Genomic DNA, 20,303 nt, shown 5'->3' on the forward strand with positions numbered 1-20,303 from the left:
GACGAAAACTTTACAATTTTTTTAATAAATTACATTTTATAAACTCAACTCCAAATAAAATAAAAATGTAACATGAATTTTTTAGAATTTTAGGTTCACAGTAGTTTCCAAATATTATAAAAGCTATATATTAAATATAGAATTAAATTATGAAACAGAATGTTTTAAACTGTGCGCGCAAGTTGGAAACATGACGAAAAATGTTGTCACAAAGCGGATTAAATTATAAACATATTTGTGGCAACACAAACTTTCTGATCACTATTTCAGAAAGCAGCTATATTATGTAGTCAGCTGTGAAAAGTTGGTAGTAATTACTTTTAAAATAAATAAGTTATCCCAATTCTTGCAACAGTCACCTATTCGAACATCTTATTGGGTTTTAAGGTGTATGAGTCCCCTTAATCCTTGTAACTCACCGTGTTCAGAAGCATATCTTGCAGCGCCAAAAAGGCGAAAATCTTGTAGCGCCACTCTTGAATATATATCATGAATATGTGCATAATAGTATACTGTATCATCGTAATAAATGTTGAACTTTGGTAAATACCGTTGGAATGACACACCAACCACGTGTAATCATCCCAATGAACACTATAAGATAGGCCACAATCCTTCATATATGTTTCATACGATTTTGAATTTTAAATACCTATATGATTATAAAACCATTTATACTGTATAACTAACCTTTATAAAATTACAGAGAAATGGAATTGCCATTTTATCTAACTTCTGCATCTGAACTTTTGAAATTCATTAAATAGTACTTCATGTAAACAATGAAAAGTGAAACTGGTAAATTTGTGACAGAAAATACATATTTGTATTGTTTCCATGTGTTTTTAGCATTAGCCATAAAATAAAATAAAATATTTTCTCAAATAAACAACACCACAATTTATTAAAGCAGTCTTTGCTTTCATCATTTATTACAAAATACAAACAAAATATACAAATAAGGTAGAATGACAGAACTATGTGACAGCAGACATGAAAAAATGCCAAAATTTTTATTCAGTTTCACAAAAGCCTAAGCCATTGTTAACCTAAGTAACTATGACATAACACATTTATTAAAAGGCACGTGAATGATTTATGTTACAAAATTTACTACCTTTTAATTACAAGGCACACATTTGGCAAAAAATGGTAGGTACAAAATACTTAATATTTACCTTTTACAAAATAGTTTTTGCATAAACATGAACGTATATATAATTTCCTACCGATATGAAAGTATTCAAGTCCTTATCTCTTTGCTGTTGCTAAAATTAAGCAACTTTAATGATCCTGGAAGACGTAATAAGCTCTAATAAATCCACTGAAATTCAAGAAAGGTTTGCATCTAAGGAAGTCCATTGTTGAGAGTTTTTTATTACTCACCAAATATTAATTCTTAGGAATTCTTAACTTTTGTTAGGCTCAGTGATCATGTCTAGGATTCGTTACCATTTCAGGATGAGATGGCAAATAGTTTTACACTTTTATAGAAATGCTTTAATTTTTAATTAAATGGAACACAAAAAATCTGTACTGTGCTTATAAATAACCACTAAAGATGGGAAAAAGAAACTAACAATAGAAGACACAGTGTATATTGTCTTTTCCAGACTATATTGGACATGAACCATAGTACTGGACTTCAGATGTCTTTGAATTGGACTAGTGCATGGAACGAGTAAAATTTTGTTGGATGATAAGTACTCTCCCTCTCTGTAAAATGAAAATCAGTTCGGTAATTCCTCTGTTTTATCTATTTTAAACAGCCTTTATAAATGAATTCAGTCTAGGAACAAGTTATACTCAGTTGATAACATATTAAAAAAGAAGTGCTAATTTCAAATTTTTTCATCAATACCTCACCCATCAAAAATAATTCTACAATTTCTTTACTTTATGCATTTTATTCATTATATCTAAAAAAAAGATAAAATAACAACGTCTATAAAATACCTATCGAACTTTAGGCATTCAGTAAGGAACTTTATCTTTTCATTTATAATTACATCCGTCTCTTTATTCAAGAGATTTCTATTTAAAATTGTTTCATTGCCAACCAAAATCCCGTCCTACCATCCGGTAAAATTTCTGGTTGAAAGGTCGGAAGAAGTCCCTCAGTCTCTGAAGCGCAGCTGGCGCCACCTGGGGATGAGAACGTCCTTTAGTCTTCCCCAAACATCTAGGGACTTCGCTATGGGGAGATTTCCTCAAACAGGGGAATCCTTTGCTCTGGTTGAAGAAGAAATGTTGTGCCCCTATAAAGGGGCGAATACCCAAAAATTTCTGCACAGCCTGGAAGCAGAAAAGAGGAAAAAATGAGATTACATGGCAATATTTTAATATCTCAGTTTACTCAAGAATACAGTATAATATATTCAACCTGTTTTAATATTTAAGAACTTGTGAGATTATTACTTCTCTATCTGGCTCCAGCTAACTCCACAAAAAGTTAAGTGGAGTAAATAAAACTGAAACATACTTTGTAGACTCAATACATTTTTTTTTATGCTGGAGACGTGAAAATTGCGCAATGATCTCGGACTCGAACCTGGACCTCTCGAATACTCACCGAGCGTGCTAACCGTTACACCCCGAAGGCATGCATAAAGGGGGAAGAAAATACCCCCTCCCCTTTTAAAGGTGTGATCATGTTTGATCTGCTTTTTTGATAACATTATGCGATGAAAAAAGTATTGTTTAAAAAAGGTGGAATTTAACTAATTTAATATAAATATGACAAAGAAGATATAAATTAGCATTTTCACAATTTTTTTATTGAAAATGCAAAAATCCGTTTACGATGTCGGTTAATCTTTGAATTATGGTAACTTGGCGATTTTTGGCGAAACTCTGGCGACCAACCCTGCTACAGCAACCTGCTAGTTTGTTTTTGGACGCCATTTTGTTTTCACGAAGAAAAGGCTTTTTTTTTTTTTTTTTTTTTTTTTTTTTTTTAAACCCGCGGGAAGGCGCGTGGGGTGTATCATACTCCAACCCTACATAAAAGTGGAATATTCCTAACTTGTGAAACTGAAATTCTGTGCTGCTTTCAGTAGCTGAGTTTCTAGTTGTATTTGACTTTCAGAGCCGCTTTTTCTTTGCCTGTGTGTTTCAGAAAAAGATTTATCGGTATTTTGTTGGAATTGGGGTATGACACATCCCACGCGCCTGTCCGCGTAAGTGTTTTTCTGACTGAATATTTAGTTCAGAAATTTATTTCTAGAGTGTAACAGTAAATATTTCTACTCGCAAGTGATTTTAAAGTACTTGACATTAAATTCTGAAAAATTTCTAACTGCATTATGGTAAAAAGAATGAGTCCCTATGAACTGAAGATGCTACGCATGCGAGATTTATTAGAAATATTTGAAAGCGATGAAGATTGCATTTCGGAAACTGAAGATGAAACTAAGAATATTTTCTACATTGTTTTGGTTTCGAAAAAGATAAAACATTAATTCCTGATGTTCTAAAAAAGGAAAAACTGTTCTTATGCTTTATATAACGATCATTATAACATTATATAACGATCATACTATAGATGATATTATTGGAGAAAATAAAACGTTAGGAATTATATGTTTTAATAATATGACTAAAGGAGTAGTGGATATGGGGGATGAAATATCAGCTAATTATTCAATTGCCAGAATAACGAGAAGGTGGCCAATGGTAATTTTCTTTCCTGCACTGAATGTTGCTGTAATAAATGCTTGAATTATATTACATTCAACTGCTAATCCACCAACGAGAAACAGAAGTCTGTTTTTGAAGGACTTAGCATTACAATTAATGAAAAAGGTATTGAACAAAGATCAGAGATTAATACTTTTCCAAGAAATTGACGTACTGCATGCAAAACAAAAGCAGAAGTTTCGATGAAGAATTAAAACGAATACATGAAATTAGAAACAACTAAGTATGAAAGATGTGTTAAATTTTTTGCCCTCGCGCCAAGGACAGAAGAACGTGAATGCAATGTTTAAAATGTGAAAACATTCTGTGCCAAGAACACATGAATGTATTTCGTTCAAAGTGTGAAAAATAAAAAAAGCATGGTGTATTAGTGATGCAATGAAACTTAGAGGCATGATGTTTATTATTTTCATTTATCTTAATTTTAACTCTAAGATTATTTCGGAAATTAATTTTTTGAAACCCAATTATTATTCACTTATTTATAATACACGAGAACAAAAAAAAAAAAAAAAAAAAAGTTTTAAAACTAAATAATACTATTTTTATTGTATTTTAAATAATGGGGTATGTGATACCCCACGCTCCCGTTCTAGTAATTTTTCTTTGTGCGCCTTCCGCCGGGTTAATCAACATTTATTCCCAACAATCTTCTAGTCGAATTACGCTTATGCTAGAACTTTTATGGAACAAAAGTGCTTAATCATGACGAAGATTAGGTGGGAAATTGGGAGAAAGTGCAGAATCGCCCTCTGCTTGCCGCGTTTTTAAGAATTGCACATACACGGTATCCATGTACACGTCAACCTATTTTCACTTAAAAAAAAAAAAAATATCCCAGAATTGCACAAAAATGGCATTGCGCACACTCTTGACTTTATCCATGTACACTGCTAAAGTCCTAGCTAGTAACCTTTATCGTCTTACCAAAATGTCGCCAAACTACCTGTTAGCATATTCCAAAGATTAGCCACGATGTCTTTAACGGAATAGTTCATTTATGAAATTTATCATTCATATACATTTCTGGAAATCATTTGACTAATGCTATATATACCCTTGATCTTGATAATCGCATTTGCTGTAAGAGAACATGCAAATGTGAAACTTAAAAATAAGCGAAAAGCACACTTAAGTTTGGCTGAAGTGCTTTCGAAGTTTTTTGTTTTTGTTTTTGTTTTTTGTTTTTAAGGAGCAGGAGAAAAAATCTGCAGAAACATTTTTGTTCCTGAAAGAAAGGGACCTGTGTCTGATCACCATCAAAATCGACAGGATTATTAAAAATCTAAACCCGATTAAAGTTGCCTTTTGCTAATTTTAAATGGTTTACTGAAATCGAAAACAAGTAGGTTCGCGACATAACCCCTTATTTGGCGATTTTTTAATACAGTATTTAGACCTTATTTGGCGACTTTATTTCAGTCAGTAAAATTACTCAACAACATTTTTCATAATATTAACCGAATTTCTGATCCCAATAAGATATATTTTTCCCATGTTTTCATAAGCAAACGGCGGTGTTCGACAATTCGATAACAATATCCGAATAATAACATTAGCCGTGATCACATTACGCGGCGTTCTCCGTAAAATGTTTACGATAGTTAGCTGGACAATTGTAGAACGATATGCTGGCTGCACGTTACACGTAGAAAATATTTTCATGCTTGTTTGTAATTCTATCAAATAATGCATGAAAACAAGTTCAATAAATTCCACCGATACTATGCAGAAAAATTCGTTACCAATCATATTTCAATAAATTTCCTATGTAGTTGGTAACCAATTTTTCTGTACGCCATTCACGAAATGCTTTAGAAAATTTAGATCTGGACAACTACGCAAGCCAATGAAAAAACCCTGTTCGCATCTCAATGAAGTGAAACTGTGCAGACGTATGATTTGAAGTCAATTCAGAAGTCAAAAAGAAAGAGTGTGTTGTAGTAAAGAAATACAGGGTGTTTATAAAGTCCCGGACCCATTTTGATGTTTAATAACTCAAATAATAAAGATAGATTAAAATTAATAATATAAATGGTTAGATAGACTCAAAACGTTTCATGACCCTTGTCAATGAACTTCCACGTGTTCCCCCTTCGTCGCACGGAGAATATCAAGTCGATATTTAATTTCACGCCAGGTACCGGCAAGCATGTCGGCATCCACAGAGGTTATTGCGGTTGTAATTCTGGCTTGTAGGTCATCCATGTTCGACATTCTCCTCCTGTAAACGTTGTCCTTTACAAATCCCCAAAGGAAAAGGTCGCCGCTTTTTCGGATGGCCCAGACTTTCCTTTCCCTATCGATGACGAATAGCTGATAGCTTTCCGCTTTGTAATCGATTACGAAGCTTCGATACTTTGTTTACGTTTTATGTGGAATTGTGGTAAGATTGTATATGGAAAATCTTGCGGAATTGATAAGGACCGCTCTTCATATTTAATTTTTTTTTTTTCTTGCTGTATACGAGAGTGGACGCAATATGAATAAATCTCTATGCTACAGTCAATTATTTCCATTATTCGAATTAATTCATCTTGAGAACTTTAAAAGTCTTAATAAACAGAAACTTACTCATATTGCTGATACAAAAGGATTGATATGCTTTGTTCAATTCTCTTGTTCATAAAAAACAGCAATTGTGCATGTAATGACAGTAAAAAATAGTGAAAATTTATATATGTCTGTATTGTTGCCTAAGTAGTAATAATGCATGATTATAAAATAAATATTAGAATCTACTGAAGTAATAATTACATATGTTAGAACACAAGAAAAGAATCTGAATTTTTATTTATTTTAGTGACCCGTATTTTTTTTTTTTTTTTTTTTTTTTAATTATGTTCACAGAGTTCTTTTTTAAGTTTCCCGCAAACAGCAGAGATGCGTGACCTAAATTTTGTACTGAACAACACAAAATTATGTTCAAAGAAAAGAAATTAATAAATTCTGCATTGCCTACATTTGCTAGTTAAAAAAAAAATCATGTTTTCCATTTCTCCACATCGAAAAATTATACTGGGGGGGGGGGGGAGACACCACTTCATTTGGCATTTGATGTTTTATATCAATAAAAATCCCATGGTTTTTAACCATTTATTCTAATTTTAATCCTTCTTCATTGTTAGCTTTTAAGGAAATTTGCTTCTTATTTGCATTTTGGTCTCTTTCTGTCAATAGTGGTATTAATGATTTGGTTTTTATCATTTAACCATACTCCCCAGTTTCTTTCTGTTGCTTCTCTTTCCTTACACCCAGTGTGCATGCCGTGCTGAATGCATTATTTCAGATTCAAAATGTGTAGACAGAAAACTGTACCAGGACGACAAAAGTGGTAATTTAACAACATTGGCATCAATTATCCCCTCCCTAAGACAACCACTTCCGTAGAAATATTTTTATAGCAGCTGTGTCTGGCTGTCTTACATATGGTTCACTGTATTTTGTGATTTAAAATTTATTAGCTCGTTATAATATTGATGCAATTTAAAGTTTTTTCTTAGTTAGTTCAAACAACCCATGTTATGGATCAAAAAGTAGTATCTTATGATTATTAGTCGTATTATTAAAAATTTCAAAATGGCTTTTGGAAATTTTCTTCCTTACACAATGATTTGTAGTTTGGCAAAAAATCTTTCACAAGTTAATCTTACTATGGGCAAGTATTGAATTTTGTTTCCGAAACGATAACCAGTAATTTTGTTTAGAGTTTAAAATCATTTCTATGGTATATGTAAATCTTTTTAGTTTTTAATATACTTCAGAAGTTCCTTTTCTTATGCCATAAGGCATGTGTAAAATAAGCTTATTTCCTTGTATTATTATTATTAAACCATTCAGAAGAAGCCTTTCTGACAATTGATCACTGAAACTTACGCCGTACCTTTCTGTTAGTTAGAAAATAATTTTAGATAATAAAATAAATATATTAGAAAAGTATTATATTATTAAAATATTTTTTTTAAAATATATTAAATTAATGTATTAGAAATCTCTGTAATTTAAAGCAAGCCTTTCGTTCTTCAACTACATGTCCATTTCCGATACCCAAAGGTTAATTCCATCATAATAACTTATCTTTTACCCGATTATTATTTAGTGAAACCTTTCTATTTGAAAATTCTGTGATCATCCTTTGTAATAAAGGCCCAAGATACAACCTCCACCAACTGCGAAATGCATAGCTTTTTTTTGTACAGGATCTCTGTGGCTGTTACTGGAAGGCACTAAATAGTATGTTCAAGCACTAAATAGGCTTCCTTATTCTCTTTGTTATTTAGTGTGTGATATAACTTTTGTGTATGTGTATTTGATAGTGTGTACATATATATATATATATATATATATATACTTTTGTCTACCATTGGAAATAAAAATATATGCATTACAAATCTGAGTTATTAAGCACATTAAGGCTGTTTACACCTTTCGTTTCAAAACAGATATTCAAATTAAATACATTAGGCAATTTGTGTTTATCTGCATTTGTTTCAATAATAATGTTTTTGTTGGCATTAATTTCTCTAAGTAATTTAAACATGAGGTTGTTTAAGGCCATTTTTTAATCTATTCATTTATTGAAATATTTACATTTATTACTTCTTATATATTAATATTTACATTTATTATTTTTCCCCCGTTAGATAATCCAAGAATTTTATATATCTTATAATTTATGGTATAGGCTTGTATATATGTAATATGAAATTTTTTTTTTTAAATTTTCCAGAAGAAAAAAATTCTTATCTTCTACTTGTTATCTCATTATCGGATTATTTTATAAGGTATTTCTCCTGCCTTCGTAGCATGCCTCGACACATATTCGAGAGGCCCATGGTTCTAGTCGCGGGGAGGGCATTGCTCGTTTTTCACGTCTCTCCGCTTCCAAAAAAATCCTAATGTCTCTACAGTGTCTTCTTCAAAATAAACAAATAAATCTGATGGAATGAAAATATTTTGGTCATTAAAACTTTTTAATCACTGCTGTTTACATCTACATTTCTTTTTTCACATAATTTGAAGTTTTCAAGTAGTTTGAAGGTTTTCAAACTAAGTTTCAGAGAAATTTTAGATATCGTGCAACTCCTCTGGGGCATCTTCAAGTCAAAATCAAAATTTAAAACTATTTTTAATATCACTAGACATACTTAAAATAAAGAAATATTTTTATTCTATTGCTTTTGTTACAAAAAATAATATTAAGCAGATCTGTTTTTATGATTAACATTATAATGAAATAATGATTTTCTTTTCACTTTCTGCATAAAATGCACAAATTTTGTATTTCAATTCTTTTTTAACATTTATTTTTTTTAGGATGGAAATGCTTCTCTCTAAAAAATTACAATTTTAGAGTTTTTTCTGAATTTACAGATTTGAAGACAGTTGGATAGAAAAGCCACAATTTTTTAAATGGAAGAACAAATACAGCCCTGGCTTTTGTTATGTTTTATGCATTTAATAAATTTCCACCCAACTGTTTATTAATTCTACCTAACACAATTAATCGATACTTGTTTCTAATATAGAATTTTAGCATCAATTCTACATAATAACATGAGTAATCATTTTTTAATTGAATTTTATCAATATTAACAAAATACTTTGGCACTATGAACTGAGAATTTTTTCCTTGACTTTTATCTTTTAATACTTTAGGAACTGGTCATTGATTTACATCTATAATAAAAGAAACAAATGCTTGTATGAGTTTTAACATATTGTTAAAACTGCAATGAACCTCAGCTCCTTTCTTGCATGAATAATGTTAAACTCCCTGTTAAGTATTTTTTTAGCATCTTCTATGTAACAGTATAGACTCCATGATTATTTCTTAAAATTGAAAGTATCAGAAATAGATGTAAATATGTATTGTCTTCTGCATTAACTTACAAAAATAAAAGTGTGAATATCTGAATGGAATTATATAGAAAGAGCTACAGGACGCTATGTTTTCATGATGGTCATTCCACTATACAGGAAATATCAAATCAAACAATAAGTGCAGGAAAAGGTTCAATAAGAGTATATACTCTCTTCTGAAACAATACATTTGACTGTAGTTGTTCCATATGATATTCCTTTACAACGTCCCAAAATCTTGGTAAATAAGTTTCTAAACCAAGATTACAGTGTAAAAAAAGTAGTGGAAAAATGTTGTAGTCATGTAACTGGGCTACCATACATAAAAATTAAGCAGTGTTACAAGTGTTTTTATCTTAACTGCCTGTTACAACCAAATAACAAGCTATGAGAAAGAACACGCAGTGTCAGTACAGCTGGATGATCCCTTTTACAGAGTTGCTAATTTGAAAACAAGTTAACCTGTAAAACTACCCTTCATACTGGTTTGCTTTAGATTCATTTGGTAACAAATATGCCATTAAAGTCTGTACCAATAAATCAATAAACCTTGTTACAAGCAAGTTTTTGTTTGCAGGATGCTGTTCATAATTGGCTTTCTTTTGGTGGTATAGCAACAGCGAAGAGAGAAAGATTCCGAGTAATTTAAATTCAACTAACATAGCAAATTCCATTCTTCTGTAACTTTATAATTTGATACAGCTTTATTTTTCAGAATTTTATTCATACCACTATTTCATCCATTGCAGACAAATTCCACAAGTGCATATTTTAAAATTAATTTCACATTTAAAAAAGTATGATTTGTTTATAAATGATTTGTTATAAAAATAAAAATGAGTTATAAAAATCATTGTAACTTGGACAAATGCACACACACACACACACACAAAACAAAAAAAAAAAAAAAAAAAAAAAAAAAAAAAAAAAAAAAAAAACATACAAAAATGGTGATGCTGCTTATTAAAAACTGAAGAATTGTTATATGCACATACACATGGTTGACACAGTTTGGTGCATCCTGAGAAATTTGTTATGGTAATATGGTAGCAAAAAAATTTTTTTTGTCATTTTGTATTAAAATTATTAAGGTTTTGACGGCTATGCTAAGTTACACAAAACAAGGTAACGTACAGTAAGAGCTATGTACCTTAGGTAAAAGGATGCCTTTGAGAAGGTATTTCTAGGAGAAATTGACTTGTATTCACATAATACATAAGGAAAATCAGCTATCCCATTCACCAGTATTTGTACCTGAATCAAACATCCAGTGTTCAGCTATCTTATCTGCTAGCCTACTGGTACCAGTCAAAATAGACAGTAATGTAATATTATACAAGGTAAGTAGCATTGACTTATACATCACTAAAGAAATAAACACATTTCAGAAAACCTGTTTTAATTATAAGATTATTTTGAAAAACGTTGCTCGTGATAAAACTAAAGAATGAATTTTCTTTACACACTGACTGTTAAATTATTATATTTCAAATCAACAGACTGCATTTATACAATAAGACAAGATAAAAAATACAGTAGTCATTGAGGCGATTGTTGAGTTTCTGAAGAAACAATAAAAATTTTCAAATCTATCATAGTATACCCTGTTTAATGTTTAATATAGTATGGAAGATTTTGTAAAGCATCAGCTATTTAAAAAAAAAAAAAGCATGCAATAGCTGACAATGAAACCAAATAAAAATCAAACAGAACTCTATTACACGTCATGCAACAAAATTAATGAATATGAACGTCTATAAAAATTTTCTTCTTCTTTTTTTTTTTTTTTTTTTTTTTTTTTTTAAACTTGGACCAGATCTGGAAACATCAACTAGATCTTAGGCAATAAAATTAATAAAAATTTATGTTGATAAGTACTTAAGAACAAATAGAACAAAATGGCCAAACTTTCAACTAGATAACCAAATAAAGTATTTGCGTTCTAGAGGATTTTATTTACTTCACATACATACATATACATTATCTTTACATTTACTTTCATAACTCGTATCATACATAACATACTCTTATCATCGAATGATTATGATTTTCTATAGTAATAAGCAAATTTTTTTAACAGTTTCTACTTCGTGTCTGCAAAGTATTCCTTTAAATTGCAAGGTTTCGCGATATTAATTTTCCTTCTGACAAAGTTCACACACGAATCCAAACATAAAACCCTTCGTAATCGATAAACAACGGCCATTTCATTATCGATGGCAAAAGTCTGCCTATCGATAGTAAAAGGAAAGTTTGGGCCATCCGAAAAAGCGGCGACCAAAGGAAAAGGTCCAGCGGCGTTATATCAGGTGATCTGGGTGGCCAAGGAATTGGACCTCCTCTCCCAATCCATCTTCCTGTAAAATGGTCATTCAAAGAACTACGAACGATGGTACCCCAATGAGGTGGTGCACTATCTTGTTGCAAAAGGACATGTGGCTGAAGCTCTTCTTAGTTGTGGAAATACGAAGTTTTCCAACATGTCTAAGTATACGACTGATGAGACTGTCTTTTCTATAAAAAAGAAAGGCCCAATGACTCGGTCGTGCATTAGTCCACACTATACATTAACCTTTGGGATATCCCTTTGTGCCTAACGGTATTCATGGGGGTTTTCAGATCTCCATATGCGCACATTATGGTGATTAACAATGCCAGAAAGATGCCAAAAACAAAAGAGAGAAAAATGCAATTAATAAACAGATGATATTTAGATAAGTACAGATATTTCGACTGGAAAATGAAATTATCTGAAATTAACCACACGCGCAGACGATATTTACAAAAGTATTCCATCAATAAATGCCATAAGTTTGTTTATATCTTCATTATTTTATGAGTTATTAAACATCAAAATTGGTCCGGGACTTTATAAACACCTTGTATTTCGGGCATAAAGAATATCTGCAAAATATTTCCGAGTTTTTCGAGAGCAGTGATTGTACTTATAATTAAGGTCTATCTCTTATGTTCCTCGAAGACGGTAAGATTACATGATTCCTCTTATAATTTTATAAAATGTATCACAAAAATTATCAATCATACCAAATTCATACTATTCCAACTTACTTGCAATTCAAAAACAGGGTCTTCAACAAGCATCTCTCCACTGACCACATGAATGCGACTCAGAGGAAAGTAACGCATCCAGCGTTCCAGGTGCTTAGCATATTGTCCAATTCGAATACCTGTCCAATCTGCGTCAACAAGCCCCGTGCTGGAATTCCTACAATAAAAAATATAATTGAAGGGTGATTATTAAAGCAGTTTTGAAGAGTAATAATTCATACACTGCTCACATCAAAAGGTTCCTAGCCTACTGATAATCAACTACTTAGATCCTTAATATTTTTAACCAGAATCCTATCACTCAATGCCTAATGTTTTCTTTTAAAAGATTTTGTCATGGTTTGGAAAAATATTGAACCTAAGCTACTAATTATGTCGCCGAAGAACTATGGCCATATTCGGAATCGAATAAATATAAGCGTACATGTGCCTGTCTGCGGAACTCTGATTGTCATGTAGGTAGGAAGCAGGGGGGGCCCACGAGCGATGCGTAGTGCAGGGAGAAAATTATGCCACCTGCGCATGACGTCATGTGGGTGACAGTCGTTAGTTCTCGGCGTTTGTTTACATTCGTTGCATTTGATCTGTGATACATTTGATTTGTGTTGTTAATTTGCTTCTATAAGTAGTCGGAAATGGCAAGTTGTGCTATAGCGTTGTGTCAGAATTATAGAAGGAAAACTAAAAGTCAAGGCATCACATACCATCGTTTTCCAAGTGATCCAGAACTTCGTAAGTTATGGACTAATCGCTGCAAAAGAGCAGATAATTTTAACATCGAAAATGCCAGAATATGTGCTCTTCATTTTACACCTGATGACTACGTACGAGATCTAAAGGCAGAATTGCTTGGTTCAACTCCTAAAAGGGTGCTGAAAGCCAATGCTGTTCCCACTTTACATCTTCCGTCATCATCATGTGAAAATAACTCATCAATAAAGTATATATGTTGTGCTTCAAAAACTGAACCTAATCTGGAGAGAACGTTTTCTAACAGGAATGAGTCATCTAAATTTATGCTAAAAAGGGATAGAGCAAGCAGGTGTCAGGCTCGGGGAACAAGGAAACGAGCATTGGAAAATTTAGCTTCCCTTTCCCCCAAAAAGAAAAAACTACAAGCTGATAAGATAGACTGTGCAACTCAGTTTACATCCAGTGACACATCTCATTTAGTTGAGCGTGTGCAAATCTTAGAAAAGGAAAATAAGAGATTAAATGTGTTGTGCAGTCAATTGAAAATGCAAAAGAAAATTATTTTTACTGAACTTACTGCTTCTCGTAGAAAATTGCGTAGCTATCAGAAAATGAGCAGGAAAGTAACAAGCAAACAAGTACATAGTGCAGTTAAAAAAATTTTAGGGACAATTTTTACGGACAATCAAATTCGCTTTCTCATGTCAAATAAAAAATATGTTAAGTGGAATGCAGATGACATTTGCAAATCTGCAACACTTAGGGCAGTATCCAAAAGATGCTATAACTATCTCAGACAAAAAATGGGATTTCCATTTCCTAGCATTTCGACTTTGAAGAGATGGGTATCTTGTTCATTTCGCTGTTCTCCTGGTTTGCTACACGATGTAATTCATGTTATGCGTGCTGGGGCATTACAGATGACAGACCAAGAATGTATGTGTGTTCTTTCATTCGATGAAATGAACGTGGATAGTAGAATCTGTTATGACCAAGCAGAAGATAAGATTGTTTGCCCACATAGAAATGTTCAAGTAGTAATGGTGCGAGGACATCTTGCAAGCTGGAAGCAGCCAATATATTTCGACTTTGATACGCAAATGACGGCAGAAATATTGAAAGATATAATAATAACATTAGCAGAAATTGGATATTATGTAGTTGCAGCTGTAGCTGACTTGGGTGGTAGAAATCGTGCTGTGTGGACAAAACTTCAGATTACTCATCTTAACAGCAGCTTTTCACATCCCCAGGACTCTAGTAAACGTGTGTGGGTGTTTGCTGATGTGCCACACCTTTTGAAACTTCTTCGTAATCACTTTTTGGATGACGGATTAACGCTTCCGGGAAATAAATTAATTACAAAAGAACCTATCGAAAGATTGATATCGATGGATTGCAAAGAAGTGAAAATTTGCCCAAAGTTGTCCGTAAGTCACATTTCTGTTAAAGGTAATGAACGCCAGCGTGTGCATTTAGCTGCGCAGTTATTTTCAAACCATACTGCACAAGGTATCCGCTATCTTATACCAGAAGAAGAGGAAACTGCAATTTTTTTTGAATTAGTGAATAATTCATTTGATATTCTTAACTCCAGGAAACCTGTCTCTGATACAGTGTTATCTTGTGCGTATGGGATACATGAAGAAATCCAGGAGAGAACCTTAAAGAAATTTTATGCTTTTTGTGAAGACATGAGAGTGGGCAAGGCAAAGCACCTATTACCATTTCAGAAAGGATTTATGATGTCGATTACATCACTGCTGGGGTTATTTTCTGATTTGAAACAATTAGGAGTTAAATACCTTTTAACTTCCAGACTAAATCAAGATTGCCTGGAAAATTTTTTTTCCCGAATCCGCGGTCTTGGCCATTTCTATGATCATCCACTCCCGTAGACGTGAAGTATCGAATGCGTCTTTTATTGTTAACTAATAATTCCTACCAGATTTCACTTTCTAACACATCTTCTGTTGTTCCTGATGAGGAGGAAGATGCATACATTACTTCCAACTTTTTTGGTAATATTTTACCTGATATGACTGAAGCTCTGAAGATGTTAGACGGTGAAACTGAGATGAGGGATATTGTTTTTGATAATTCTAGATTGACCCTTGCAAGTGAACCTGCAGCTGACTGCTCTGTAGAGGGTTTTCGGTACCTTGCAGGCTACATAGCCAACCGTGGAAGAAAATATGACCATTCTTTGGGAACACCTACAGAACAATTGCTCCATCTGCCTTCAGATGAACACGTTGGTTGGATAGAAACGCTTTCTCGTGGTGGTTTACTTGTTCCATCTGAGGAATGGTTAAAAAAAATAAGTCAATTTGAAGTAGTGTTTGTAAGTGAACATGGGAAAGATGGTCTTTCAAGAAATAATAACATTATGCAAACTATGTGTAAAAAAATTGCACAAAAGTTTCCTGATGTGCATAATGAAATCATTAAAATATATGTTAAGACACGAACATTTATACGCTTGAGGTATTTGAATGAAGAAATGAAAAAGAAGAAAAGAAATAAGGCTGATATGAAAAAGGCACAGAAGTGGATTGCATCATCTTTATAACTCCTCCTCATATTACATCCTACTCATATATGAAGATACTTTTCAATAACAGCCAGGACAGCGATTGATGATGATGAAGAAGTTCAAAATGTTAATGAAAATGAGTGTAAAAAATCATTGCCAGTTAAGTCAAATGCATATGATTCTTTACTACACAGTGTCGAGTTTGAAGATAGTGTACCAGAAAACATTTCCCATGCATTTACAAAGATGTGAGGCTTCTTATGACATGATCCCAACAATCAAAACAAGCTTTCGTGTTTTAGGGAAAGTATTCTGCCACTGCAAATATCCTCTTCGCAAACATTTCACATTGGCAAATTTAATAATATTTTGTCAAACAATTTTTGGCATTTTAAAGAAAGAAGCTTGCTTTAGAAGACTGTGTTGTAAAATTTATAAGTGAATACCATTAACATTAAGTACAAGATGTCTGAAATGGAACTGTAATGCTACCAGATTAGAACCATCATTTACTTCCAGATATGTTACAAAAAGGGAGCTACAGAATGTCAACAAAACATGCATACAACTTTAGGTACTAATGTTGCATTATTTAATGTTTACAATTATTTTCAGCATTCGTACGAATTCTGTGCATAAAATAAACATTGCTTTAACAAAATACTTTATCGGAAAGTATATACCCGGTATTTCCGGTGTATCTACCACATTTAAAATGATTATTTTGCTTTAGTTTACATTACTTCCATTACGAAAATCATGTAGCAGACGCGTCGGCCGATGAGTCTTGTCTCCCGGGTGACGTCACTACCAGCAACCAATGGCACGCTTTTTCCGTTCCTGGCCTAACCTTAGTATATTAAAGAACCTTGGGTAGGAAGTAAGAGGAGAGGCCTTAACCGGTTTTCCCCAATACACTGCTTTGAAGCATTGACGATTCCTTCTTGGAGACCAAGACATTCAGTGACTTACCATTAAGATCAATGGGTTTTGACACAATCGGATGTAAACATTTTGTAACTACATCGTAAATATACATATAAATCTATATATTTTCTTTTATTAAAATATTTCAGAGTCCTAAGTATGTGAAAAGAATACATTTTTAAATAAAATTTCCTTTTAAACGGAATTTAATGCTGTACTTTTCACACAACAGTTTGCTCAGAGCGGTTTAATTTGAATGAAATATTTTCACAAGTTTTTGTTAATGACATTAGAAAATATTTTTAAGGTAATTTGATTTTATTCGGTTAAGGATTACAAAAATTAAGATCAAAGTTTATTGTAGTATTAATATTAAAATTATGCATTATTTCCTTTATATTTATATAGCTTCTTCCTAAAATACTTTCTCAATTAAGGCATGATTTTTTAGCTTCTGAGGCACCTTTTAAATCGAAAAATGCAAGTCAATTTATAATTAATGCTCTATTCTGTCTATTTCAAAGAGCATCTTTTATTTTAATAGTGAAATACGTCAAATATTGGTGCTGATTTCCATGTATTTTAACTTTCTCTAAATCTTTCTGAAAGGGAATAAAAAAGGGATTTTTTTTAATATTATTTAAAACTTGTAACTGAGTTATTATAAAATGTAAGGGAGTAATTCTTTTAATACTTATCAGATTTTTTTACACTTAATTTCAAAAATACATATTCTAAAACTCTTCTTTACTACTTCCTTAAGTACCCATCTCATGGAATTCGCTTTGCACAAATTGCTTTCCAGTACGAAAAATTCTTGCTTAGATAGTTTTATAAACGTATTTGTCAACAGAATTTCAAGTTATGTTTACAATTCAATGTTAAGATTGTTATATATTTAGATAATATGTATAATTATTATAAATTTAGATATATTTAATAAATAGATTACTTCACATTAACTTTCACAGAAGTAAATCCTTCAGTTTCAAATACATTTATAAATAATTTAATAAATATTTATCCCCTCCCTTCAAAGCTTAAATTGCGCCGGAGCCCACCGGAGCCTGACTCCGATACTTCTTTGTTTTGGGGCTAAATCAGAATTCTGGACGGAGTGCACCGGAGCCCTAAATAAGAAGGCTCCAGCACTTTTATGTAACTGAACAACAATTTCAGTAGAAATCTGATCTCGAAAATTTTATTCTTAGCTATAAAATTATATTAAAAATCGCTGATTAAATTTAAATTTATTTCTGTACATTTAATTTAATTGTAATCATTTACTTACTTTAATCTCTAATCATTTAATTAACAATTAATTGAACAATAAGTATTAATTAAATAACAATACAAATGTTAATTATTCGCATTAATTTAATAATTAAATTATTAATGACTTTAATGGCCATTTTATTTCTTTATTTAGCCTTGTTGCACTTTCCTGACGGTCCTGCATAGGTCTCCTGCACTTCTAATTTTAGAAATTAAGATTTAACCATGGTGATTGAGGAGGGGGATATAAACGCACGATGGGTTTTCGGCGATTTGTGCGCTCGTATTTCTTCACGATATTCGCCGTATTTCTCACAAGAGTTAGGCAAATTTTATAAGGTGTCAGGTAAACTGAGTAGCCACGAACATATGGATGACAAAACGTGAAAGAGAAATGTCAGCAGATTGCAGGCAGGCCAATCATAGCTATTCATTTGACCAAAACGGTACGGATCAAATAATTGCGATTCGACCATAGTATTCTTCCATAAAAAGTCAAATTATTATTTGTTAATCATTATTTTTACTCCTTTTATGAAATTTTTTCTCAACTCAGGTAAAATCATTTTCGCTTTTAATAATCATCGTAATAATCAGATAAAATCATTTTCGCTTTAGATTTCTTCTTAGTGACATGCTTAAATATACTAAAAAGTTTATGCAATATATACTAACTAAATTTTACCGCTGCCCGTTCAACTAAGAACATTCTGGGTCCGGCTAATTCAGCCAGAATAGCCACCCGAAGACGACCTTTGACACACCTAGCGGGCCCGGGGTCCCACATCCCCGAGTTATCCAGCAAATTAAAGCTCCCTCTGCTAAACGCTCAACGTTTAGCCGATCCACCGCTAAACACGGACCAGTTAAGACCACCGTCTCGGCTGGACCGAGACCTCGGTGGGGTGGGCGATGACCTTGGAGCGATGACTGGCCGTTGATTGAGGCTACCTGCCAGTACTACACGGGATGCCCCTCTCCTTAGGCTTTACATGGAATACCAAGGACAGTAGTGACCAGACTCTCAATGTTCCAGTTTGCTGTTTGGCTACCAATACTCTGGTGGAGGGGACTGACACATCCCGGCCCATGAAGAGTAAGTATAGACTCACCCCATGGACCATCGGGAACCACCAAGTTCAAAAAGGCACCCCCGTGGCCGAGACTGCCTAGGTACAGATCCTAGCCAGTGCTTCGAAGAGTACTCTACGTCGACCCCCGGGGGGATGCAATATATACGTACATACAGCATAAATTTCCAATTATTCAATTTAAAATAATGCTACAGGAACAATTTAATTACGCAATACATATACCTTAGGCGGCAATGTTTATTATTATAATTTTTCCCTTGCTGACCCTGACTTCCGACCGCAAGACATGCTGAATACATAGCGCTGCTGCCCTCTGGTGGTTTCCTGGATGTGCAGTAATTCAACCGAGCCAGTTTATGCCTAGAAATGCTCCAATGAATCATACCTAAGATGAACCCTCTTAGCAAGTGTTCTCCTATATTTAGATATAGGCATGATGTTAACGAGTTATGAGGTTACTTATACTTCATCCATTCAAGTCGCACATCAAGGCTCACCTATTAGCTACTTCCCATCTGAGGCAAGGGTCGTTGGGTTCGCAAGGCTCTGCGCACCACGCAGGGAGCGGAACGAAAACTTGAAGGCCTGATCACCACGCCAGCCTACTCGGAGGGCCAAAGCCACCTACCTTCCAGGACAGTACTGACTGCCGCTTCCGGAACCAGGAACCGGGTCTGCGTACATTATGGCAGAGTCCTTACTGTCATAATAATATAATACTAAGCCAATGTATACATTCCCAGGTTCAGATATATGGTATATATTTCCAGGTTCAGATATATGGTACATATTCTCAGGTTCAGATATAGTTCCAGGTTCGGATCCCAGGCCAAACATAAGTGTAATTAAATATCTGTTGATGATAACATCGCCATCATATGTAGATGATGATGATGACAATGGCATGGTGACAATGACAAGATGACGACGGTTGGTGCATCTTCGACGAATTTATGGATGATGGCAATGGCATATTGTTTTTGCAAATATTTCATAAAACCATCTCTGGTTTCGAGCTCCAAATCATTCATTAATCTGCAAAGCAAACAATTCGACACCCACCTGCAGTTATGTACTAAGATTCTCACTAGTGTATTTCTCAGTTATTGTAGAAAGTGACGAATCTTAAGACCTATTTAGCGAATAAT

At 33.2% G+C, this 20,303-nt stretch overlaps 1 protein-coding gene across 1 annotated transcript in view; it reads right to left on the reverse strand.

The window, feature by feature from the left end:
- Nucleotides 1–900: 900 nt before the first annotated feature.
- LOC118189452 (heparan sulfate glucosamine 3-O-sulfotransferase 3A1-like) overlaps nt 901–20,303 on the reverse strand; it is a 218,616-nt gene continuing 199,213 nt past the window's right edge. Inside the window, exons 4-5 of the mRNA XM_085827327.1 lie at nt 12,631–12,787; nt 901–2,295 (exon numbers count right to left, since the gene is read on the reverse strand). Coding sequence (XP_085683453.1) covers nt 2,050–2,295; nt 12,631–12,787 — 403 coding nt within the window. The 3' untranslated portion in view covers nt 901–2,049. The remainder of the gene's footprint in view (nt 2,296–12,630; nt 12,788–20,303) is intronic.

Source organism: Stegodyphus dumicola, chromosome 11, assembly GCF_044657685.1.
Source record: "Stegodyphus dumicola isolate Sdum_Otavi_A_Nest chromosome 11, ASM4465768v1".
NCBI classification, from domain to species: domain Eukaryota; kingdom Metazoa; phylum Arthropoda; class Arachnida; order Araneae; family Eresidae; genus Stegodyphus; species Stegodyphus dumicola.